We start from the raw sequence: 22,288 nt of genomic DNA on the forward strand, positions 1-22,288 counted from the left end.
AATGCCTGTCAAGTAAAGAATGGATAAATTGTGGTATAATATACAATGAAATACTACATTACAATGAAAACAATAAACTATTATTGCTACACATGACACGAAGGACTCTCACAGACGTAATGTTGAGCAAAAGAAATCAGGCAAAAAAGATGCATGTTGGTTTATCCTATTTATCCTAAGATCAAAATCAGGTAAAAACCAATCTACAGTGACAGAGATCAGAATAGTGATTAGCCTGGGCAGTGGGAGGGCAGGGGGATACAGGAAGATGGAAGGGTACTGATTGTAAAGGAGCATGAGGAAGCCTTCAGAGATTCTGATAATGTTCTATATTTTGATCTGGGTGGTAGTTTCATGAGTGTATACAAATTTAAAATTTCATTGTGCAGTAGACTTAAGCATTTTACTATATGCAAGTTATCAGATCAATTTAAAAAACTGAAACAAAAAACTAAGAACAGAACTAGCTAGGTATGTATGAAATCTATCAAACAAACAAAAACAAAACTATAAAACAATCCTGATGGGCACAAAAGAAGACTTGGGAGAATTTAAAGATAAATCGACCAATAAAATGAACTTCAATTCTACTGTCTTCTGTCTGGTACATGAAGCACATAGGACTCACTCCATGAAGATATTAGTACTCCAGACACTTATAAGTTAGTGTACAAATTTATGAGATCTCAGTAAAAACACTGATTTTTTTTTAACTTGGTAAGCTGATTCTTACATTTATGTAGGGAAAATACAATAGCCAAATATTATAACAGAAAAGGATAGCAACATGGTGTTTGTGTGTGTGTTTGTGTGCAGGGGGTGAGGGACAGTAGGAGGAGGATTATTTCTATCACACTTTAACAGGTATTATAAAGACATAATAATCAGAAGTATGAGACCAGCACAGGACTAGGTATATTAATGTAACAGAAAAGAATTTCCAGAAAAAGCCCTAAAATATATGTGGCAATTTAGTACATAATAAAGATGACATATCAAATCTATTAGCGAAAATATCAAGTTTTTAATAAATAGCATTGAGGCAAACGGGTAGATATTTAGAATGAAACTGAAGTTGAATTCATATTTCATACCTTCTACCAAATAAGTTAATACCTTATATCAAACATTTAAATATTAAAAACATGAAACTGTAAAAATACAAGAAGAAACAATAGGAAAATCCTTTTATAACCTTAAAATCAGGAAGACCTTACTATATATGACACAAAAAACAAAAGCTATACAAGAAAAGATACACTTAGACTACATTAATTGAATACTATACAGCTGCATAAAATAAACACAATAGCTTTTAATGGAATATAACTTTGCTACTTTTCTGTCTGGTACTGGAAGCCCAGAGAGTTCACTGGGGATTATATAAGAAGATAGCATAAGAACATATCAGCAATCTGGGACTAACAAACACAGAAAATCTCGAATTATTGGTGTAACTCTGAAAAGATCTGACTGACACAACTGATATGGGAAGGACATTCTAACTCTCCAATGACCTAGATTTCCAAAGGTGTATCCAGAAAGCTAGAAATGTCTGGTTTCAAAAAAACAAAATGCTCATCTGCAATAATTCTAATTAGCCTAAATATATAATAAATTATCTTCCTCCATTGTGGTTTATAATTTTAATTTATGGCTTACTTTAATGTAAACTACTTTAAACCTCTTTTGAAACAATTATGCATTTAAGTCAATATACTTATACCTAAAAATTCTTTGCAAATCTGTTCTTCCAAATTAATGTGGCAAAAATGACAAATATTGTTAATATAAAATTTTTGTCAATGATTTATTGAATAAAAATCAATTTCCCCCTTTAAATATGCACTTTAGAAAATATTCACCTTATTGTTAACTTGACTTAAAAAACTGAAACCAACCCAAAGGTCCAACAATAGGAGCTACAGTACATCAACTCAATAAAAGAGGATAAAACCATTAAACATAATGGTTACAAAGCCTAGGCTAATACATAGAAAATACTTCTGACTATGTTAAGCAAAATTTTATGTATAGCATAAATTCAGTCATGTAAAACTATATGTGAAAAAACATGAAGGAAATTCAGCAAAATATTATCTGTGGGCTGGTGTTGGGTGATATGATTATGGGCAATGTTAATTTTCTACTTTTTTCCTTTTGCAAATTTTCTGCAATAGACATATATTGACTTTATAATTAGAAAATAAAAACTATTTAATTATAAAACCAAGAGAATTCCATTACAAGCCAGAAAAGCAGCCTTTATTTTAGAGGTATCCTGTTATGTTAAAATATGTAGCCACAGTTAGTGAGACTTTATTATTCCAAAAAATTCCACAAGAACACCCAGCTCAACCCTCCAAAACCACCAATTGAAAATGTATACCAAACACATACAATTTATTTCTGAAGCTGTCCGTTCAGCTCTGGCATTCCTGTTCGTAGATCTAATGGTATGACGAATGATTGCATGGGGCTGTGAATATAAACATAATACATATACTTTAAAAAAATTCAGTGACAAAGTTAGAAGGTCAAACTTTCTCTTTTTAACTAAATTATTATTTATTGACAAGCATGACTACTTACTAATAAATTGTAGGATAAATATTTTAAAAAATGAACACTAAAAAAAAAATGAACACTAAGATACTTTAAAAGTGTATTCATTTAGTCCATGTTTATACTGTATAAAATACTGAAGAGATGCAAAGAAAATCAGATGGAAATGTTACCTTCAAAAGAGCTTATACTCTAAGAAGATAAGACACACAAACACTTATAAGATTAGAAAATGATAAGTGGCATTCATTAAGATTACTATTAATGCCCAGGGGAAGAAGAAATGACTTTCACCTGAAAGGGTAAAGAAATTCTTCATGACAGAGCTGTAATCTTATGTGAGGCCTAGAAGGACAAGTAGGCATTGAATGTGCAGCAAGGTGGGAAAAGCATTTTAGACAGCACAAAGAATATGAACAAAGTGATACAAGAAAAAAAGGAAATAGTGGAGTGTTTAGGGGAATTGGAGTTGGTAATTATTTGACTACAGTGAACATTAAGTGAAGAGATGACAAAGCTGGAAAGACAGACTTGAGGATGAGCCACATCATGAAAGGCTCTGAATGTCTTGGCAAAAGAATTTATTGGAGATTCTACAGAAAGGGAGTGCCGTCACAAGAGTCAGCTTTAAGAGTAACCTGATTAAGTATGTAAGAGGGTATGGAGGAAAGAAATACTATATGGAGGGAGACTAAGACTATTGTAGTAAACCAAGGGAGAAAGCTTACCACTTCCACCCTTTTGTATAAGCTCCTGATGTTTTGAAACAATGCCTTCAGCTCAACCCCTATCTACCAAATTTCTGATGACTCATTCTCATTCACTGATGACTCGGACAGGGGCTCAGATGACTTTTTCTCTACTTTAAGACCCACCATCATACCAAAGGACTTCAAAAGACCATTGCTCTGGATTTAAGTTTTCTGACCTTATCTCTGAAGACCTTCTACCATACTTCAATGCACTCTACACTACTAAAATCATATCCTGGACTCTGTCATCCGCTCTGACATATGAATTCACATAATACTCCAAACTTCTCCTTTGAACTTACCCTCTCATTTACTCCAATAATTTTTAAATGCTCACACTGAAATCTCAAGTCCATCCATCCATTACTTTCTCACTCTCCATATGCATTTCTCCGATCTTCACTTTTTTTCCTATCCAGTTTAGAGCTGGTGGCCCATAATTTCAAGCAATCTCTTGCATATATCCTAAATTTGATTTGCCTCCCCTCCCCAACCCCTGCCATCCTTCTGTACAATGGCATACCAAAATGACAACCCTGGAAGACTTAAACTAACTACCTTTGGTTAATATCTGAAGTACCAATCACTGCTGGAGGAAAATTACACATTGAAAATTAATCTCATCTGAGCCTTCAAGTTTGCCCACAAACACTTCTCTAGTCATTTAACCCATCCATTCTCCTCAATTACTATTTCATAGCTTCACCACACTTTTCAAACCCACCTCCTCCACACTTTCAGGAGACGACATTGCCACCTAGCTCACAAAGAAAACAGAAATCAAATAGAAGATAACTTCTAGCTATACTCTCAAACTATCTTCCTCTTTAATGCAAAGAAAGAAGTATTTTTCTTTTTTTGTTACTCTGAAATATATTTAACGCACAATATTATGTTAGCTTCTGATGTGCTATATAATTATTTGACATTTGTATACATTAAGAGGTGATCACCATCTGTCCCCATACAAAATTAATGACCATATTCCTTATGCTGTGTATAATAACCCTGTGACTTAATTATTATATTACTGGAGGTCTGTACCTCTTAATACCCTTCACCTATTTTGCCCACAAGCCTCCCTTCTAGCAAACACCTGTTTCTTCTCTGTATCTGAGTCTGTTTTCATTTTATTTCGTTTTGCTTTTTAGATTCTTTAGATTCCACATATAAATGAGATCATGTGGTATCTGTCTTTGTCTGACTTATTTAATTAGCATAATAGCTTCTAGATCCAACCCTGTTGTCAAAAATGAGATTTCATTTTTAATGGCTAAGTGATATTCCACTGTATATATATACACCATATCCTCTATATCCATTAGGTTGCTTCCATATGTTGGCTACTGTAATGTTGGTACATGTATCTTTTCAAATTAGTGTTTTTGTTTTCTCCAGGTAAATACCTAGAAATGAAATTGCTAGATAATATGGCACTTCTGTTTTTAATTTTTTGAGGAACCTCCATACTGTTTTCCATAGTGGGTGCACCAATTTACAATCCCACCAGCAATAACACAAGGATTCCCTTTTTTTCCACACCAGTGTCAACACTTGTTATTTGCAGTCTTCCTAATGCTAGCCATTCTGACAAGTGTGAGGTGATACCTCACTGCGGTTTTGATTTGCATTTCCCTTATGATTAGTGATGTTGAGCATTTTTCATGTGTCTACTGGCCATCTGTGTGTCTTCTTTGGAAAAAATGTCTATTCATGTCCTCTACCCACTTTTTATTCGGGTTGTTTTTCTTTTGATATTCAGTTGTATGAGTTCTTGGTATATTTTGCATATTAACCCCTTATCAGGATATATCATTTGCAAATATCTTCTCCCATTCAGTAGGTGACATTTTCATTTTGTTGAGTTTTCTTTGCTGTGCAAAAAACTTTTTAGTTTGATGTGTCCCATTTGTTTATTTTTGCTTTTGTTTCCCTTGCCTGAGGAGACATATACAAAAAAATATTGCTAAGACTGATGTCAAAGGCCATACTACATATGTTCTTTTTCTAGGAGTTTTATGGTTTCAGGTCTTATGTTTAAGTGTTTAATCCATTTTGAGTTATTTTTTGTATATGATATGAAAAAGTAGTCCGGCTTGATACTTTTGCATGTAGCTGTCCAGTTTTCCCAATACTATTTATTGGGAGTATACCACTGTATATTCTTGCCTCCTTTGTCATAGATTAATTGCCCATATAAATGTGGGTTTATTTCTGGGCTCTCTATTTTGTTTCATTGATCTATGTGTCTGTCGTAGTGCCAGTACCACACTATTTTGATTACTGTAGCTTTGTGGTACAGTTTCAAATCAGGGAGTCCGCTTCCTCCAGCTCCATTTTTCTTCTTCAAGTTGCTTTCGCTATTTGGGGTCTTTTGTGTTTCCATACAAATTGTAGAATTGTTTGTTCCAGTTCTGTGAAGAATGCCATTGGTATTCTGATAGGGATTGCACTGAATCTGCAGACTGCCTTGGGCAATATGGTCATTTTAACAATATTAATTCTTCCAATCCATGAGCACAGTATATTTTTCCTTTTTTTTTGGCTGTGCCATGTGGCATGTGGGATCTCAGTTCCCCGACCAGGGGTCAAACCCATGCCCCCTCCATTGGGAGCGCAGAGTCTTAACCACTGGACTGCCAGGAAAGTCCCTATTCTTTCTGATGCAATTGTAAATGGGACTGTTTTCTTAATTTCCCTGATAGCTCATTTTTAGTGTATAGAAATGCAACAGATTTCTGTATATTAATTTTGTATCCTGCAACTTTACTGAATTCATTTATTAGTTCTAACAGTTATTGTTTTTCTTTTTTTACTGCATCTTTAGGATTTTCTATATATACTATCATGTTATATGCAAACAGTGACAGTTTTACTTCTTCTTTTCCAATTTGGACTCCTTTTACTTATGTTTCTTGTCTGACTGCTATGGCTAGGACTTCCAATACTATACTGAATAAAAGTGGCAATAGTGAGCAACCTTGCCTTGTTTTTGATCTTAGAGGAGATACTTTTAGCTTTCCACTGTTGAGCATGATGTTGGCTGTAGTTTTGTCATATAGCATCTTTATTATGTTGGGTATGCTCCCTTTATACACACTTTGATGAGTTTTTAACATAAATGGATGTTGAACTTTGTCAAAACTTTTTTCTGCCATCTACTGAGATGATCATGATTTTTGTTCTTCAATTTGTTAATGTGGTGTCTCACATGGACTTATTTGTGGATACTGAACCATTCTTGTATCCCTGGGATAAATCCCACTTGATCATAGTATTGTACTGTATTATTGTACATTGTATTGTATTATTCTCTTAACATATTGTTGAATTTGATTTGCTCATATTTTGTTGAGGATTTTTACATCTATGTTCATCAGTGATATTGGCCTGTAATTTTCTCTTCTTCTTCTTTTTTTTTTGTGGTGTTCTTGTCTTATTCTAGTGTCAGGGTGATGCTGGCCTTGTAGAAAGAATTCACAAGCATTCCTTCCTCTGCAATTTTTTGGAATAGTTTGAGAAGGATAGCTATTAACTCTTCTCTAAAAGTTGGGTAGAATTCACCTGTGAAACTGGTACTGGACTTTTGGAAGTTTATTGTATTACTGATCCTATTTCCTTAAAGGTAATCCATCTCTTCTTATTTTCTATTTCTTCCTGATTCAGTCTTGGGAGTTTGTACGTCTCTAGAAATTTATCCATTTCTTCTAAGTTCTCCATTTTATTGGTGTATAATTGTTTGTATTATTTTCTTATGATTCTCTCGACTATCTGTTGTGTCAGTAGTAACTTCTTTTCATTTATGATTTTACTTGGATCCTCTCTCTTCTTGATGAGTCTGGCTAAAGGTTTATCAATTTATCTTTTCAAAGAACCAACTCTTAGTTTCATTGTTCTTTTCCATTTTTTTTAAGTTTCTATTTCAGTTATATCTGCTCTGATCTTTATTATTTCTTTCCCTCTACTAACTTTTGGTTTTGTTTGTTCTTCTTTTTCTAGTTCCTTTAGGTGTATGGTCAGATGTTTGAGATTTTTCTTGTTTCCTGAGGTAGACATCTATCTCTAAAAACTTCCCCTTTAGACTGCTTTTGCTGAATGCCATGGATTTTGGATGGATGGTTGTGTTTCTATTTTCATTTGTCTCCAGTTATTTTTTGATTTCCTCTTTGGTTTCTTCAGTGACCCATTGGTTAGTTAAGAGCATATTATTTAGCCTCGACATGTTTGTGTCTTTTGTAGTTTGTTTCTTGTAATTGATTTCTGGTTTCATACTATTGTGGTCAGAAAAAATGCTTGGTATGATTTCAATCTTAAATTTATTGAGCCTTGTTTTGTGGCTTACCACGTGATCTATCCCGGAGAAGGTAGCAGTTGAAAGCATATATACTTTGCTGCTTTTGGATAGAATGTTCTATTTTATCTATTAAGTTCATCTGATCTAATGTGTCATTTAAAGCCAGTGTTTCCTTCTTTCTGGATCTTCTGTCCATTGATGTAAGTGGTGTATTAAATTCCCCTACTATTATTGTGTTACTGTCAATTTCTCCCTTTATATTTATTAACATTTGCTTTATATATTGAGGTGCTCCTATTGGGTGCATATATATTTACAATTGTTGCATCTTCCTGGACTGATCTCTTGATCACTGTGTAATGTCCTTCTTTGGCTCTTGCTACAGTCTTTCTTTTAAAGTTTATTTTGTCTAATATAAGCATTGCTACAGCTTTTTACAGATTTCCATTTGTATGGAATACCTTTTCCCATCCCGTTACTCAGTCTGTGTGTGTCTTTAGATCTGAAGTGAGTCTCTTGTAGGCAGTATATATAGGGGTCTCATTTTTGGGTCCATTCATCCATTCTCTGTCTTTTTTTTTTTTTTTCTTTAAAAGACTTTTATTTATTTTTATTTTTGGCTGCATGCGGGCTTTCTCTAGTTGAGGCAAGTGGGGGCTACTCTTTGTTGCAGTGTGCAGGCTTCTCATTGTAGTGGCTTCTCTTGTTGCACAGCACGGGCTCTAGGTGTGTGGGCTTGAGTAGTTGTGGTACGTGTGCTCAGTAGCTGTGGCTTGCAGGCTCTAGAGCGCAGGCTCAGTAGCTGTGGTGCACAGGCTTAGTTGCTCCATGGCATGTGGGATCTTCCTTAACCAGGGCTCGAACCCATGTCCCCTGCATTGGCAGGCGGATTCTTAACCACTGCAGCACCAGGGAAGCCCTCAATGTCTTTTGAATGGAGCATTTAGTCCATTTACACTTAATTATTGATAGGTATGTATGTGCTGCCATCTTGTTCATTGTTTTCTGGTTGTTTTTGTAGTTCTTTTTTGTTCCTTTCTTCTTTTGCTCTCTTACCTTGTGGTTTAATTACTAGTGTTATGTTTGGATTCCTTTCTCTTTCTTTAGGGTATAGTTATTATGGGTTTTTGGTTTGGGGTTACCATGAGGTTCACAGATAACAACAACAACAACGACAACACACACACACACACAATTATTTTAACCTGATGATCTCTCAAGTTCAAACACATTCTAACAACCCTGAATTTTTACCCCCTACCTCTGCCTCATGTTTAATGCTTTTTTGACATCATGTTTTACATCTTTTTTGTTTTGTGAGTACCTTAACTATTTACTGTGGATACAGATGATTTTACTACTTTTATTTTTTAACTTTCATACTAGCTTTATGAATGACTGGTCTACTACCTTTACTATATGTTTGCCTTTGCCAGTGAGATTCTTCCAATTGTAATTTTGATATTTCTAGTAGTGGTCTTTTCTTTTTCACTTAGAGAAGTCCCTTTAACATTTTTTGAAAGCTGGTTTAGTGGTGTTGAACTCTCTTAGTTTTTGCTTGTCTGTAAAACTCTTTATCTCTCCTTCAAGACTGAATGATAGCCTTGCCAAGCAGAGTGTTCTTTGTTGTAGGTTTCTTCCTTTATCACTTTGGATTTAATGTGTCACTCCCTTCTGACCTGCAGAGTTTCTGCTGAAAAGTCAGCTGAGAATCTTATGGAAGTTCCCTTGTACATATCTAGTTGCTTTTCTCTTGCTGTTTTTAAGATTCCCTATCTTCAATTTTTTTTTTTTTTTTTTTTTGTGGTACGCGGGCCTCTCACTGTTGTGGCCTCTCCCATTGCGGAGCACAGGTTACGGATGCGCAGACTCAGCGGCCATGGCTCACGGGCCTAGCCACTCCGCGGCACGTGGGATCTTCCCAGACCGGGGCACGAACCCGTGTCCCCTGCATCGGCAGGCGGACTCTCAACCACTGCACCACCAGGGAAGCCATCTTCAATTTTTGACATTTTTATTATAATACGTCTTGGTATGAACCTTGGTTTCTCTTTCTTTTTCCAGGTTAGGAAAGTTTTCAGCTATTATTTCTTCAAATAAGTTCTCTGCTCCTTTCCCTCTTTTCTTCTTCTGGGATCCCTAGAATGTGAATGTTAGTACACTTGATATTGTCTCAGGGGTCTCTTAAACCACTCTTTTAAAAAATTCTTTTCTCTTTTTCCTCTTCAGCTTAGGTGATTTCCACTACTCCGTCTTCCAGTTCACTGATCTGTTCCTCTATATAATCAAATCTATTATTATTTCTTTCTAGTGTGTTTTTAATTTCAGTTTTTGTATTCTTCAGCTCTGTTTGGTTCTCCATTATAATTTCTAACTCTTTATTAAAATTCTTACTGTGTTCTTCCATCCCTCTCCTGCATTCATTGAGAATCTTTACGATTATTACCTTAAACTCTTTATCAGTAGACTGTGTAACATAGTCCTCTGCCTCTGTTTGCCTAGTTCTCTGTGTTTATTTGTAAGTATTAGGTAGATCAGCTATGTTTCCTGAATTTGGGAGGAGCGGCCTTATGTAAGAGACATCCTATGGGACCCAACAGCACACCTCTCTGGGCAGCAGAGCTATATGCTCTAGGGATGCCCCCTATGTGGGCTGTGTGGGTCCTTCTGTTGTGGCAAGGCTGATCACTGTGGGTGTGCTGGTGGGTAGGCACGGCCTCTGGCCCAGTTGGTTGCTAGGACCTTACTGGTGCAGGGTCCCAGGGCTGGTGCTGGTCTCCTGGTGGGCAGGGCCAGGTTCAAAGGCAGCTAGCTATGGGGATCAGGGAAGCTCAGGGTTGGTGCCAGCACACTGGTGGGCTGATAAGCCCCCAGCACTAATAGGGTAGTGGGAGGACTCCAAAATGGTGGTTGTCAGCATTGATGTCCTAATGGTAGAAGAAACTCCCAAATACAGCTGTCGCCATCTGTATCTTTAGGGGGACTACCAGTTGTCTCCTGCCACTCCAAGAGGTTCTGCAAGATCAGCAGGTGGGTTCCTTTCAAATTACTGGCTCTGTGCTAGGATTTGGACTATGTGAGATTTTGCACACGCGTCATAAGAGCAGAGTCTCTGTTTCCTACAGCCCTCTGGCTCTCTTGTATGCAAGCCCAGGATGGCCTTCAAAGCCAGATGTTTTGGGGCCCCATCTTCCCAGTGCAGGACCCTTCAGCTGGGGAGCCCAACACAGGGCTCAGATGCTTCGCCCCTTGGGGAGAACATCTGCAATTGTAATTATCGTCCTGTTTGTGGGTCACCTACCCAGGGAAGTGGGTCTTGACTATACCATATCTCCACCTCTCCTACCCATCTCACTGTGGTTCCTTATTTATGTCTTCAGTTGTGGAAAGTCTTTTATGCTAGTCTTCAGGTCATTCTCATGGATAGTTGAAATTTGGTGTGGCCACTGGAGGAGGTGAGCTCAAGGTCTTCAAGGCACCATCTATGCCACATTTCCCAAGAAAGCCTTTCAAGAAGTGTTTCTTTAAGATCAAGTCCCTCATTATAATCTAGATCTCACCTTTTCCTTTCTTTTCAAGAAGTTTGCCTATTCACCTTGCTTCTTGACTCTTCTATCTCTAACTATTGGATCCTTTTCATAAGCGTCCTGTTTAAACTTTTTTGCCCCATATAAAAAAAAATCAATCAATCAATAGCCAAAAAATAGAGAGAAGACAGACAAATCCACTGTCAACTCATTTTCCTCCAACTACTGCTCTATCTTATCCCCCTCTTTCACAACTGAATTTCATAAATAAATTTATTTTTCAAACCACTACAGCCTAGCTTTACCTCTAGCATTTTTATATTATCCTTTTTTAAAAATAATTATTTATTTATTTGGCTGCATTGGGTCTTAGTTGCGGCACGCCGGATCTTCATTGCAGCACATGCATTCTTTCGTTGCAGCACTCAGGCTTCTATCTAGTTGTGGCACCCAGGCTCCAGAGCACACGGGTTCTCTAATTGTGGCACACAGACTCTAAAGTGCATAGGTTCAGCAGTTGTGGCATGCTGGCTTAGTTGCCTTGTAGCATGTGGGATCTTAGTTCCCCGACCAGGGATGGAACCCACGTCCCCCACATCGGAAGGTGGATTCTTAATCACTGGACCACCAGGGAAGTCCCTAAATTATCCCTTTAAAGTAATCAAACACCAACACCTAAATCCAAAGATTTCTTTAATGTAACTTCTAGGCAGTATTCTTGTTGAAACTTTCCTACTGTCTTTTAATGTTCTTTATTAATCCTTTGCCATTCCTCTTAGGGTACCAGATTTTTTAATTTGGGGGAGGAATTTCCCCCAAAGGCTGTCCTAGGCCTTCTTCTCATTCTACACGCTTCCCTTGGATGATCACATTTACTCTTTAAGGTATCAACTACAACCATTATATCTAATAACTCTCAAATTTATATCTCTAGTCCAAACTTTTCTCCCCAAGCTATAACCACATATCTAACTCCTAATAAGACTTCTCCATTTGGAAATCTGGTGCAACATTAAAATCACCATATACAAAACTGAACTCACCTTTCTTCCCAAATCTGATCTTTAGTATTTCTATCTCAACAAGTGGCACTTTTATATCCACCCAGCTGTTCAAGTCAAAATCTGGGAGTAACCCTTTTATCATGCCCCTCCCTCATTTCTACATCCAATCACCAACTCTCTCATATAATTCTTTAATTAGTTCACTTTTTCCATCTTTTCCCTACCATCCTATTACAAAACATCAGTATCTATATCCTGGATAACTTCAACAGTCTCTTAAGAGGACTTTAGGAATGAAAACACCCCTCTGAAGTCAGAGATCTTTAAAGAAAAAAAAATGCACATCTGATTACATCACTCCCTTACCCTTTAATGGTTTCTACTGCCCTTAAAGCCCCCATTTTTTTCATTTGAAATGTCTAGCTTTGTGACCTAATCTCCCACCAAATTCCTTCCTTGTTTTCTGCTCTAACAGACTTACTTTTCTTTAATTCCTCAAGTATACCACACTCTCTCTTATCACTAGGGCTTTCAAACATGCTATTCTTCCTTTTGCTCAGAACACTTCTGACTGGTCTTTTCTTTTAATTACTATTTATCCTTCAGGCTTTCATCTTACATATTGTTTCTACAGTGAGTCCTTTCCTGTCCCTAAAATATGCCTGCACAGCACCCTGTCTTTCCCTTTTTGTAACAGTTATCACACTTGTAAATTATCTGTTGGTATTTCTAAGTTTCCTTTGAGACCATTCTGTAAGTTCTCTGAAGATTGGGATCATGTCAATCTCACCCACTATTGTGTCTCCAACTGCCTGGAACAAGGTTTTGCATTTCAAGGACTAAAAATTATGGTGATATCATTAAACAGAAATAGAGAATGCCAAATGTAAGAGTGGATTTAGGAAGCCTGGCAAAATTGTGTGGGGAATGAAAGAGGAGTTTGGTCATTTACATAACCAGTGAAACACTAATTGAGGAATCAAGTAATATCTAATGCTTCATTTAAACTAAAACAATTTGAACAATTTTGAGTTTTTAAGAGATTAAAATCTTATTATTACAAGTCTGCAAATGATGGTTTAAGTAAAAAGAAATCTATGTATGGCTGGTTTATTTAATATTTTCAATTAAAGTTCACTTAACATTCAATAAAATATTCACTGGGTACCTTACGACATGACAAGACTATGTTATATACTAGACAATGATTAGTTTGTAAAGACTGTTTAATGACTATTTCTATTAAGTATATATAGAGAAATGATAGTATATTAACTAAGAGTAGGTTCTAAAGTCAGTTTGCCTGGATCCAAATCCTGGTTCCACTAGTTGCTAGGCATACGATCTCGGGCAAATGAAATTACTTCTATTCTTTCTCCTTCATTTCTTATTTGTAAAATGGGGACAGTAATAGTACATATTGCCAAGGACCATTTTGAGTATTAGATGAGTTAACATGGAAATTATTTAGCCTAACACTTGACACATGAAGACTACCCAATGAATGTTAATAGTTATCATGATACTTATACGATATAATTTGAAACTTAAGTACCTGAAGTAGAAAATTTCCTTCAATAAATAATAACACATAAAGTTTAGTCCTATAGTCTTACCAGAACTGAAGATAGAGGTATAAAGGGATATAAAGGCGTAAAGAGAAATGAAGAGACAGAAATAAAAAGGAATCATAAAAGAGAGAAAGAGATACCAGTGAAAAAATACATTTATGCTATATAGAGAGAGGCATAAACAGGTACCCAAAAATGGGCAGGAAGTCCCTCATTCCTGATTTACAAGTCATGTTGTTAAATATATTCAAAATAATTCTACATATTTTCAGAGAAGACAAGCATAGTTATGAATAGCTCTATATGTAATTACATAAGAAATAATAGTTTTGAATAAGTATTAGAAAATACAGCTTTTTCTATGGGAACCTCATCTTAATTTAAAAAATGATTTGTATTCTGTTAATGATCTGTGTAACAGAGAAACTAAAAGAAAATGACCACATGGATTTCTAAGGAGTCTCTTTTGTGAAAAATAATATGTACATGTGCTCTGGCTAAACTTTTGTTCTCCTAGTGCAAAGCAATGCTCCTAAAACCTGTATTGTCTTGGAAAAGATCAAACTCTCACTACAGAAGCTGAGGTCTAGGGAGGAAACACTTGTGGATTTTGGGAGGAAAAAGGCACAGATGTGATTCTAACTGTAGATACCTCTTAATAACTTTAAGCAAACCAACTAAGAAAACAAAATGTTATAACGCTAAGAAGAACAGCAATCCTAGTTCCTTCCCAAAACTAGGATTAAGAAAAGTATCAATTGGTAATTATGAGCAGGACAAGTGTAGTTTACACTGTTAATTAATCTTTGTTACTAAATCTATTTCAACTAACTTAAAAGAGTGAATTAAAAAACAAAGTCTAAGGCCACATTAAACATTTATTTTCAAATATTAGACTGCAAGCATTCCTTACCTCAAAGTCATCATCATCTCCTTCGGTGTAATGTGCATGGTTGTCTGGATTATTCACTTTGTCCAACAGTTCAACTGCTAGGGCCCTAGAGAGACCTGGCTGTCCTACAAATGTATGCTAAGTAAAAACAAAACAAAACAAAACAAAACTTCATGAGTATGCTTTTGTATCTATGGCTCATAGAAATTGCTATTTGTTCTTTTCCATTCAGTAACTATCAGAGACAAGCATATGGAAGCCTACTAATGCAAATAAATTAGAGAATGTATTAGTAAAAATATTAATCAGAGAATTCGTAATTATATATTATAAAGCTAAAGAACCATTGTGAGGTAAATTTATAACATGAATAATTTCTCTATTTAAAGTTAACCAATCCATGTTAGGTTGTCAAATTACAACCTTGGCTGTAACAATGACATTTTTTATGCATGTCATTATAATAATATGCAAATGAATACTGAGGTACAGTCCATATCACAATACGAAAAAAGCATCTATATTTGCATATATTTAATTCAATAAAATTATGTTAATGTAGTAAGATACATAATTAAATTTTATAATATTTAAATAAAGTTTTCTTAGATTGTTATAATCATCAACTTTTTCTAATATAAAAGTATTTTATAAAGACATGCACACATAAGGGCATTCTATAAATTTACATAAGAAGCCAAGAAAAGCAATTAATTTTATGTATTTATTTTTTAAACATCTTTATTAGAGTATAATTGTTTTACAATGGTGTGTTAGATTCTGCTGTACAACAAAGTGATTCTGCTATACATATACATATATTCCCATATCTCCTCCCTCTTGCATCTCCCTCCCACCCTCCCTATCCCACCCCTCTATGTGGACACAAAGCACCGAGCTGATCTCCCTGTGCTATGTGGTTAAAGCAATTAATTTTAGATGAAAGCAACATTTTTAAGAGTTTTCTCCAAGGCAGGGGTTGGCAAACTACCGTCCATGGGCAAAATCTGGTGCACTGCCTCCTTCTGTAAATAAAGTTTTATTGGGTGTTAAAGCCATACCTTTCATGTATACTGTCTATGGATGCTTTTGTGCTACCACGGCAAACTGAGGAGATGCAGCAGAGACTGTATAGCCCACAAAGCCTAAAATATATACTATTTGGCTCATTACAGAATGTTTGCTGACCCCTGCTGTAAGAGATCACTAACATTTTTATATTAAAAATCTAAATACTATTGTTCCAGTGATACATCTAATTACTGCATGACTACAGAAAATACTCCTATAAATTCAATGACTTACAGTCAGAAGTCTTTCAGCGGTTGGTCTTTTTTTGGGGTTTTTGGTTAGTGCTATTTTGACAAAATTATGGAATGTTGATGACCTTCAAAGAAAAACAGACACGTACAAAAATATTTCACTAATATTAGTTCTTTGGTGTTACTAAATAAAATTAACTTACAAGCAGTTAGAAAGACTGAAACACATGATTTTTTTTCTTTGGCCTCTTAGCTCTATATAAGCCAAAAAACTAAACCCAAAGCACAGTATATTCCTTAGAGAATATACCAGCTTCATCTCTTAAGTAAAATGCAATAAGTTAACAGAACACTAATATATAATCTCTAAAACATACACTAAAAACTAGAATTGGGTAGGTGTGTCATCTATAAGGTTTATAACCTTGTGTTCTAGGTACGACTTAGGAGTCAAAATGACCTTTTCTCATTGCCTAATTTATACAGTATGTAAATGTTTTGTTATATCCAAATTGTTGGGTGGCATGAGGTAGGGTGAGTAATGTAAGAGAGTGTTTAAACCCTTAAAAAGTCACTGAATTTCTCAGGAACATGGTCAAAGAAGAGGGAGCGATCTTTGTAAACAGATGAGTTTTCCTGCTACCTGTGTTGATGAAATGGGGAAAGGAAGAAGATATAAATTAAAGGAATCTGGGAATTCCCTGGCAGTCCAGTGGTTAGGACTTGGCGCTTTCACTGCCGTGGGCCCGGGTTTGATCCCTGGTCGGGAAACAAAGATCCCGCAAGCTGAGCGGCCAAAAAATTAATTAATTAATTAAGGAAATCATATTTTGATTATGGACTAAAAGCAAAGAGAGCTACTGCTGAGATTCCACTGGAGGAGGGACTGGGCAAGAACCAAAGAGAATAACCTTAATCATTACCAATGACAGCAACGACACAGCAGTTCTCTTCAGAGAAATCAAATCACTACATTACGTTTGGTAGCTTGTGGCACACATATCACGGAGTGAGAAGGCACCTGAGACTGGCAAAGGTACTCCAATGGTAATGACTGTTCTGGAATCTGACTACGAACGCAGCTGTTTTAGCTAACAGTCATTCATTCCTGAATGAATATTCAGTCATTCCTGCCACAAAGTCCTCCAGTTCCAGTTGTTTAGGAACTTAGGCTAATAACGAATAGGAAGAAACCCACGTCAATACAAAGGAATACAGCTAACAGAAGGATATAAACTCCTTTACTTCTACAGTGTGATTTGCCTTTCATTCCTGGCATTATCCCCAGAATGGTCTGGCTCCTAAATAATACTATGTACATACAGACAGGCTAATAAACATAAAAAAGTGGTTTAGAACTTGTCCTGGGGACAGGCCTCTTAGAATCGGTAATAAGATATGGACTGTCTCCCCAGAAAAAATGAATACACATAAAGAATTCTGGGGGCTCATGTATTTCCCAAGATCTCCCAAGAGATCCATGTAATCTAGATGAAGAATTACTGAATTTAAGAATTTGGAAACTTCTCTTTCCATGGTTTCTTTTATTAAATGTATGGAAAGACATTACCAGAAAAACAATTTTCAGTTTTTCCCATTTAATTGAAGACGTCTTTTACGGACTATAATAGGCAAACTGCTTTACTTTGTACGAGAAACAAAAGATTAGGATGCAAATAAGTAATAACCTTTTGAATGTTAGGGAAAGAAGTAGAGAAAAGCCAGTAGGGATTGATCTTAAATGTCACTGTATCTGGGAAACCTTCTCCTATTACTTCTCATGGAAGTCAACATGTAATTAATGGGAGTAAAGGAATACAGGGCAAAATATGAATCTCCAAAATCTTAATATATTCATTTCAAATCATTTCCTCACCACACCTCCTATTCAAGCTGCCCAAAACTAATAAAATGCTCAGAGTTTTATGAGAGAAGTACATTATAAAAGAACACTGACCAGAAAATAAACCTAGATCCTTGCAATAGCTCTGCAAGTAAATTAGATATGTAACTTCAGGGAAACTGTTTAATGCCTCTGGGTTTCAGTTTCACCACTTTTAAAATAAGGGAGGGCTTCCCTGGTGGTGCAGTGGTTGAGAGTCCGCCTGCCAATGCAGGGGACACGGGTTCGTGCCCCGGTCTGGGAAGATCCCACATGCTGCGGAGGGGCTGGGCCCGTGAGCCATGGCCGCTGAGCCTGCGCGTCCGGAGCCTGTGCTCCGCAGCGGGAGGGGCCACAACAGTGGGAGGCCCGCGTACCGCAAAAATAAATAAATAAATAAATTAAATAAAATAAAATAAGGGAATTGAACCTTTGTCCCTTTCAGCCATAAAATGCTATAAATCTATATATATTCTATAACTCACCATTTTGTTTTGTCCTTTAGTTTCGGAGGCTGAAAATTACTTTTTGACATTAAGAAGAGGGCCCTGGAATAAAAATTTCAGTTAAAGAGCAATACAAAACACTTTAATTATTACATTTAATAATCAGAATCATATTCTATAATGAATTTATGCAAGATTACTACATATGTAGGTACTCATGATAACTGGTATGGAATATGGAAATTAATATTTTATATTTTGGATACCCTATGAAAAATTTCTCCTGGTTACAGAAAGGATCTTTAAGTTTCCAACAAGCTCTTATTCACACGGTGAAGCACCAAATGTTTGAGAAGGTTTTTATTACCATACCATTACATATATAACTAGTGTTATATCTTAAGCACAAGTCTATATAATTGTGTATCATTCTGTAACACACAGAGATGATATGCTACTCTAACATTAGGTTGTATGTTTAACCAAAGATTAGCCTCTACAATTATTTTGGGTGAATATGCAAATTATACCCACTTCCTAGTCTGTCCCCTTTTGGACAATAATTTTCCACATTCTCTTGTTATGAATGATACAGAAATCAACCTACAAGAGGACTTTCCTTCTCGATGAACTTACCTTTGACCAATTTTTTTAATGGACTATAGGGCTAGATGGATGGAGGATTTAAGAAGGAAGTTTTATTTCAGTATTTCCTACAAAACCCCATATTTCCAAGTAAACTCCTTAATCTTTTTTTTAAAATACCAAAGATATTTTCTCTTTTTAAAAATTAAATGATTCATGTATAAAGGAAAACCTTAAAAGAAAAAAAGTCCAATTCCTCCCACCTTAAGACATTATTTAAAATGTTCTGCTTTTCTTTTCAGTCTTTATCTAAATATCAACCAATTACTGATTTATTATAATAGGTAATATTCTGTTCTGCTTTTTTCACTAATAATCAATTTTCCATGTTGCTGTGGTTTTTATATATATATATATATATATATATATATATATATATATATATTAGCTGCCCTTAACTGCTAAATAATTTGCTTAACAATTCACCAACGAATGGACATTTAGATTTTTCCCTGTAATCCCTAAGTGAATAATTCTTAGCTTTTTCTTTTCTTGAATTATTTCCTAAGTATAACTTTCCCAATAGTGGAATCAGTGCAACATTTTTATTGCCCATAACAAATAACATCTAAATTATTTCCCTAAAGGCCTGTACTTAACAGCATTTCAGCTAAAAGCAGATATCGTTTAACTTATATATCTTTAGGTACTTGCAAGGTTAAATAATTTTCCATGTTTCTTTAGTGTCTGGTACTTGCTCATAAACAATTTATCTTTTGCTCTTAAGAGTCTTTGAATGAGTTATCTACGTAATATATAGTAATCTGCTGTCTAACATGTTAGGAGAATACTGTATTTTGTTGATTTTCTTTTTAACTTTATACTATTTACATTAAAAGTTTAAATTTTAGCCCAATTTATTTTTTCCTTCAAAATATTAAAAACCCCTTCACAGTCTCTCAAATATTTTTTCTGAGATAATATACTATAAAATATAAATGATTATACTAAGCATCTACCTGCTCCTTATCCCTAGACAAAGTAAAAAGAAACAAAATCAAATGAGAATAGAAAAAAACCTCATTTGCATTCTATCATCTGTTTATAGATCCACTTAGGACAAAAAAGCCCATTTTTAATTAACAGACGAATAAACAAAGACTTAAAAAGACTTTTTTAATGATAACTGCTGTATCCTAGTATGATTTTTAAAGGAAATTTTTTTTACGCTTCAGACAGTATAGATGATTCACTCTATGTTGTCTTAGAAGTAGTAATACAAGAGAGATCAGGTTTTAGATGAGATTATCCCTAAGTCCCTCAGAACACTTTCACTATTTCAACATACTTTAAAATGAGCTTGGAATACCCAAGTTATGAGTATTTCATTCTCCCTGAAGCCCTTACTAGTAACTGCATAATTGTAAATATTGAGAACACCTCATGGGATGAAGATCAAACATAGGTGGCTGAAGTTCTCCAAGTTCAATTGCTGTTATTCCTACTGCCCAGATATCACAGAGTTGGTTGTAGCCACCATTCTTTTCTACTGCTGCAACTTCTGGGGCCATCCTAGAAGGAATCAATTAATATAACATTTTTATTTTTAAAAAATGATATGAAATCTGTTCTTTGTTATATTCACTAGACTTCTTGGAGGGAAAGAGGCTGAGAGGCATTTACTAGGAAAGAAGAAACTTTACTAGAAAAGAATATAAGACCACATATATACACAGATACACACACTCTTTTAAAACTTATTATTTAAAAATCTTGAATCTTCTCTGAATAATGTTGCTCTGAGGAAAAACTGTGTTGTCTTACTTTAGTTTCTGTCTTGTGAATCTTGTTTTATAACATGGGAAAAGAAAAAGAACACCTAAATCTCTGTGAAGGTCAGAGAAAAGCTCCCAAAGGAGGAGAGATTTATAGAATGAATTAGCAGGGAGCTAAGGGGGCTTGAGGAACCTGGATATTTCAGTCAGAGGAAACAAGTGCAAATGCAGGGGGACAGGAGAGCACAGAACACCTGGAAAGGTGATAGGACAGTGCTACTCAATATACGATCTACAGACAGGTATAGGGCCATAAACAGCTTGTTATCAGTCTGTGATAAGCGCAGAAACTGAGAGCAGGTATTCTCATCCAGATAAATGATCATTTTTTTAGTAGTTTATTATTTTATAAATGTATTAGTCTGTGATGGACAGAAAATGAAAAAAAAATAAAACAAGGTCATTCATCACAGTTTGAGAGGGTCTAGAACGTATTTGGAAAATAAACCTCAGAGACAGAGGCTAGATAATGAATGATTATATAAGGAAGTTTAGACTTTACTGTAAAAAATGAAAGATTTAATTATGATATAAAATTATGGCAACATGAAGGATAGTGTGAGAAGAGGTGAAACCAGAATCAGGTAGATGAGTTAGAAGACTATCTGAAAAACACAAGGGAAAAATAAAGGACTTTTCAAAGGCAGTGGCAGTGGGCATAGAATGAAAGGGGCTGACTGAAGAGATTGAGTATAAAATGCTTGTGGATACTGAAGTAGTGCTATTATCAAACAACTGTTGAGTATATATAAGACTGAAGGTCAACTGAGTAGCTGAATTCGAGTTACCTATTTGGGAGTCAATGGTGTATAATGATGGCATCTGAAGTTATAAAAGCATAGGTGATATTGCTCAGGGGAAATACTCTTTTATTTTTTGAATGTTTATAATTTTTAAATTATTTTTTATTTATGTTGAATATCAACAAGGTAGAAGTTGTTTTTATGTGCACTTAGGTTACACAAACTTATATAACACAATGTCTCTCAACTTAAGTGTGGTTAAGGATATAAAACACCTATACCAAAAATGCTACATGCAAGTACTACATACATAATAATGGGTATAGGATTAAAGAGAAGAAAATGATCACCATGGAACAAGATGATTACAGGCAAGTTTCACAGAGTAAGGAAGTTGAGCTGGAATCCAGAGAAAACATACAGATTTCATCTCCTGTGCCCACTAGAATCAGTGGTGGCTAACTGAGAGCCAAATTGACCAGGACTGTTGTCAACAGTCATGAGCCTATCCACTGACCATTCATCTTTTACAACATGATTTTTAATACCAGCAACTTATCCCATTGACTTGAATGACTGTACATAATTTCCTTATAATTCCTGTTACATATGCATACTTTCAATTTTTCATTATTAAAGAAATGTGATAAAGCTTTTCATGTATCAATTTATGGCTCTCTGATAAATTACAACAAGCAGAATTGAGACTAAAGAACATAAACATTGTTTAAGGTTTTTGAAAAACATTACTGCCAAATTATCCTTCAAAACTGTTCTACTAGCTTCCACTTTCACTGTCAAATATTTAGTGATAGTCATAGGTATTACCCATGATTCCAAATATTTTTTAATTTGATAGAAAAGAATATCATTGTTTATTTAATGTACAGTTTTGGTCATCACTGGGGGAAACAATTTTCATATTTTATG

General features: G+C 35.3%; 1 protein-coding gene across 1 annotated transcript in view; it reads right to left on the reverse strand.

The window, feature by feature from the left end:
* MAP4K5 (mitogen-activated protein kinase kinase kinase kinase 5) overlaps nucleotides 1-22,288 on the reverse strand; it is a 141,301-nt gene that overhangs the window by 47,433 nt on the left and 71,580 nt on the right. Inside the window, exons 10-14 of the mRNA XM_029238437.1 lie at nucleotides 20,221-20,352; nucleotides 18,235-18,297; nucleotides 15,911-15,992; nucleotides 14,627-14,743; nucleotides 2,401-2,479 (exon numbers count right to left, since the gene is read on the reverse strand). Of these exons, the coding sequence (XP_029094270.1) occupies nucleotides 2,401-2,479; nucleotides 14,627-14,743; nucleotides 15,911-15,992; nucleotides 18,235-18,297; nucleotides 20,221-20,352 (473 nt within the window). The remainder of the gene's footprint in view (nucleotides 1-2,400; nucleotides 2,480-14,626; nucleotides 14,744-15,910; nucleotides 15,993-18,234; nucleotides 18,298-20,220; nucleotides 20,353-22,288) is intronic.

Source organism: Monodon monoceros, unplaced genomic scaffold (genome assembly GCF_005190385.1).
Source record: "Monodon monoceros isolate NGI ecotype Baffin Bay Population unplaced genomic scaffold, NGI_Narwhal_1 Super_Scaffold_21, whole genome shotgun sequence".
Taxonomy (NCBI): Eukaryota; Metazoa; Chordata; class Mammalia; order Artiodactyla; family Monodontidae; genus Monodon; species Monodon monoceros.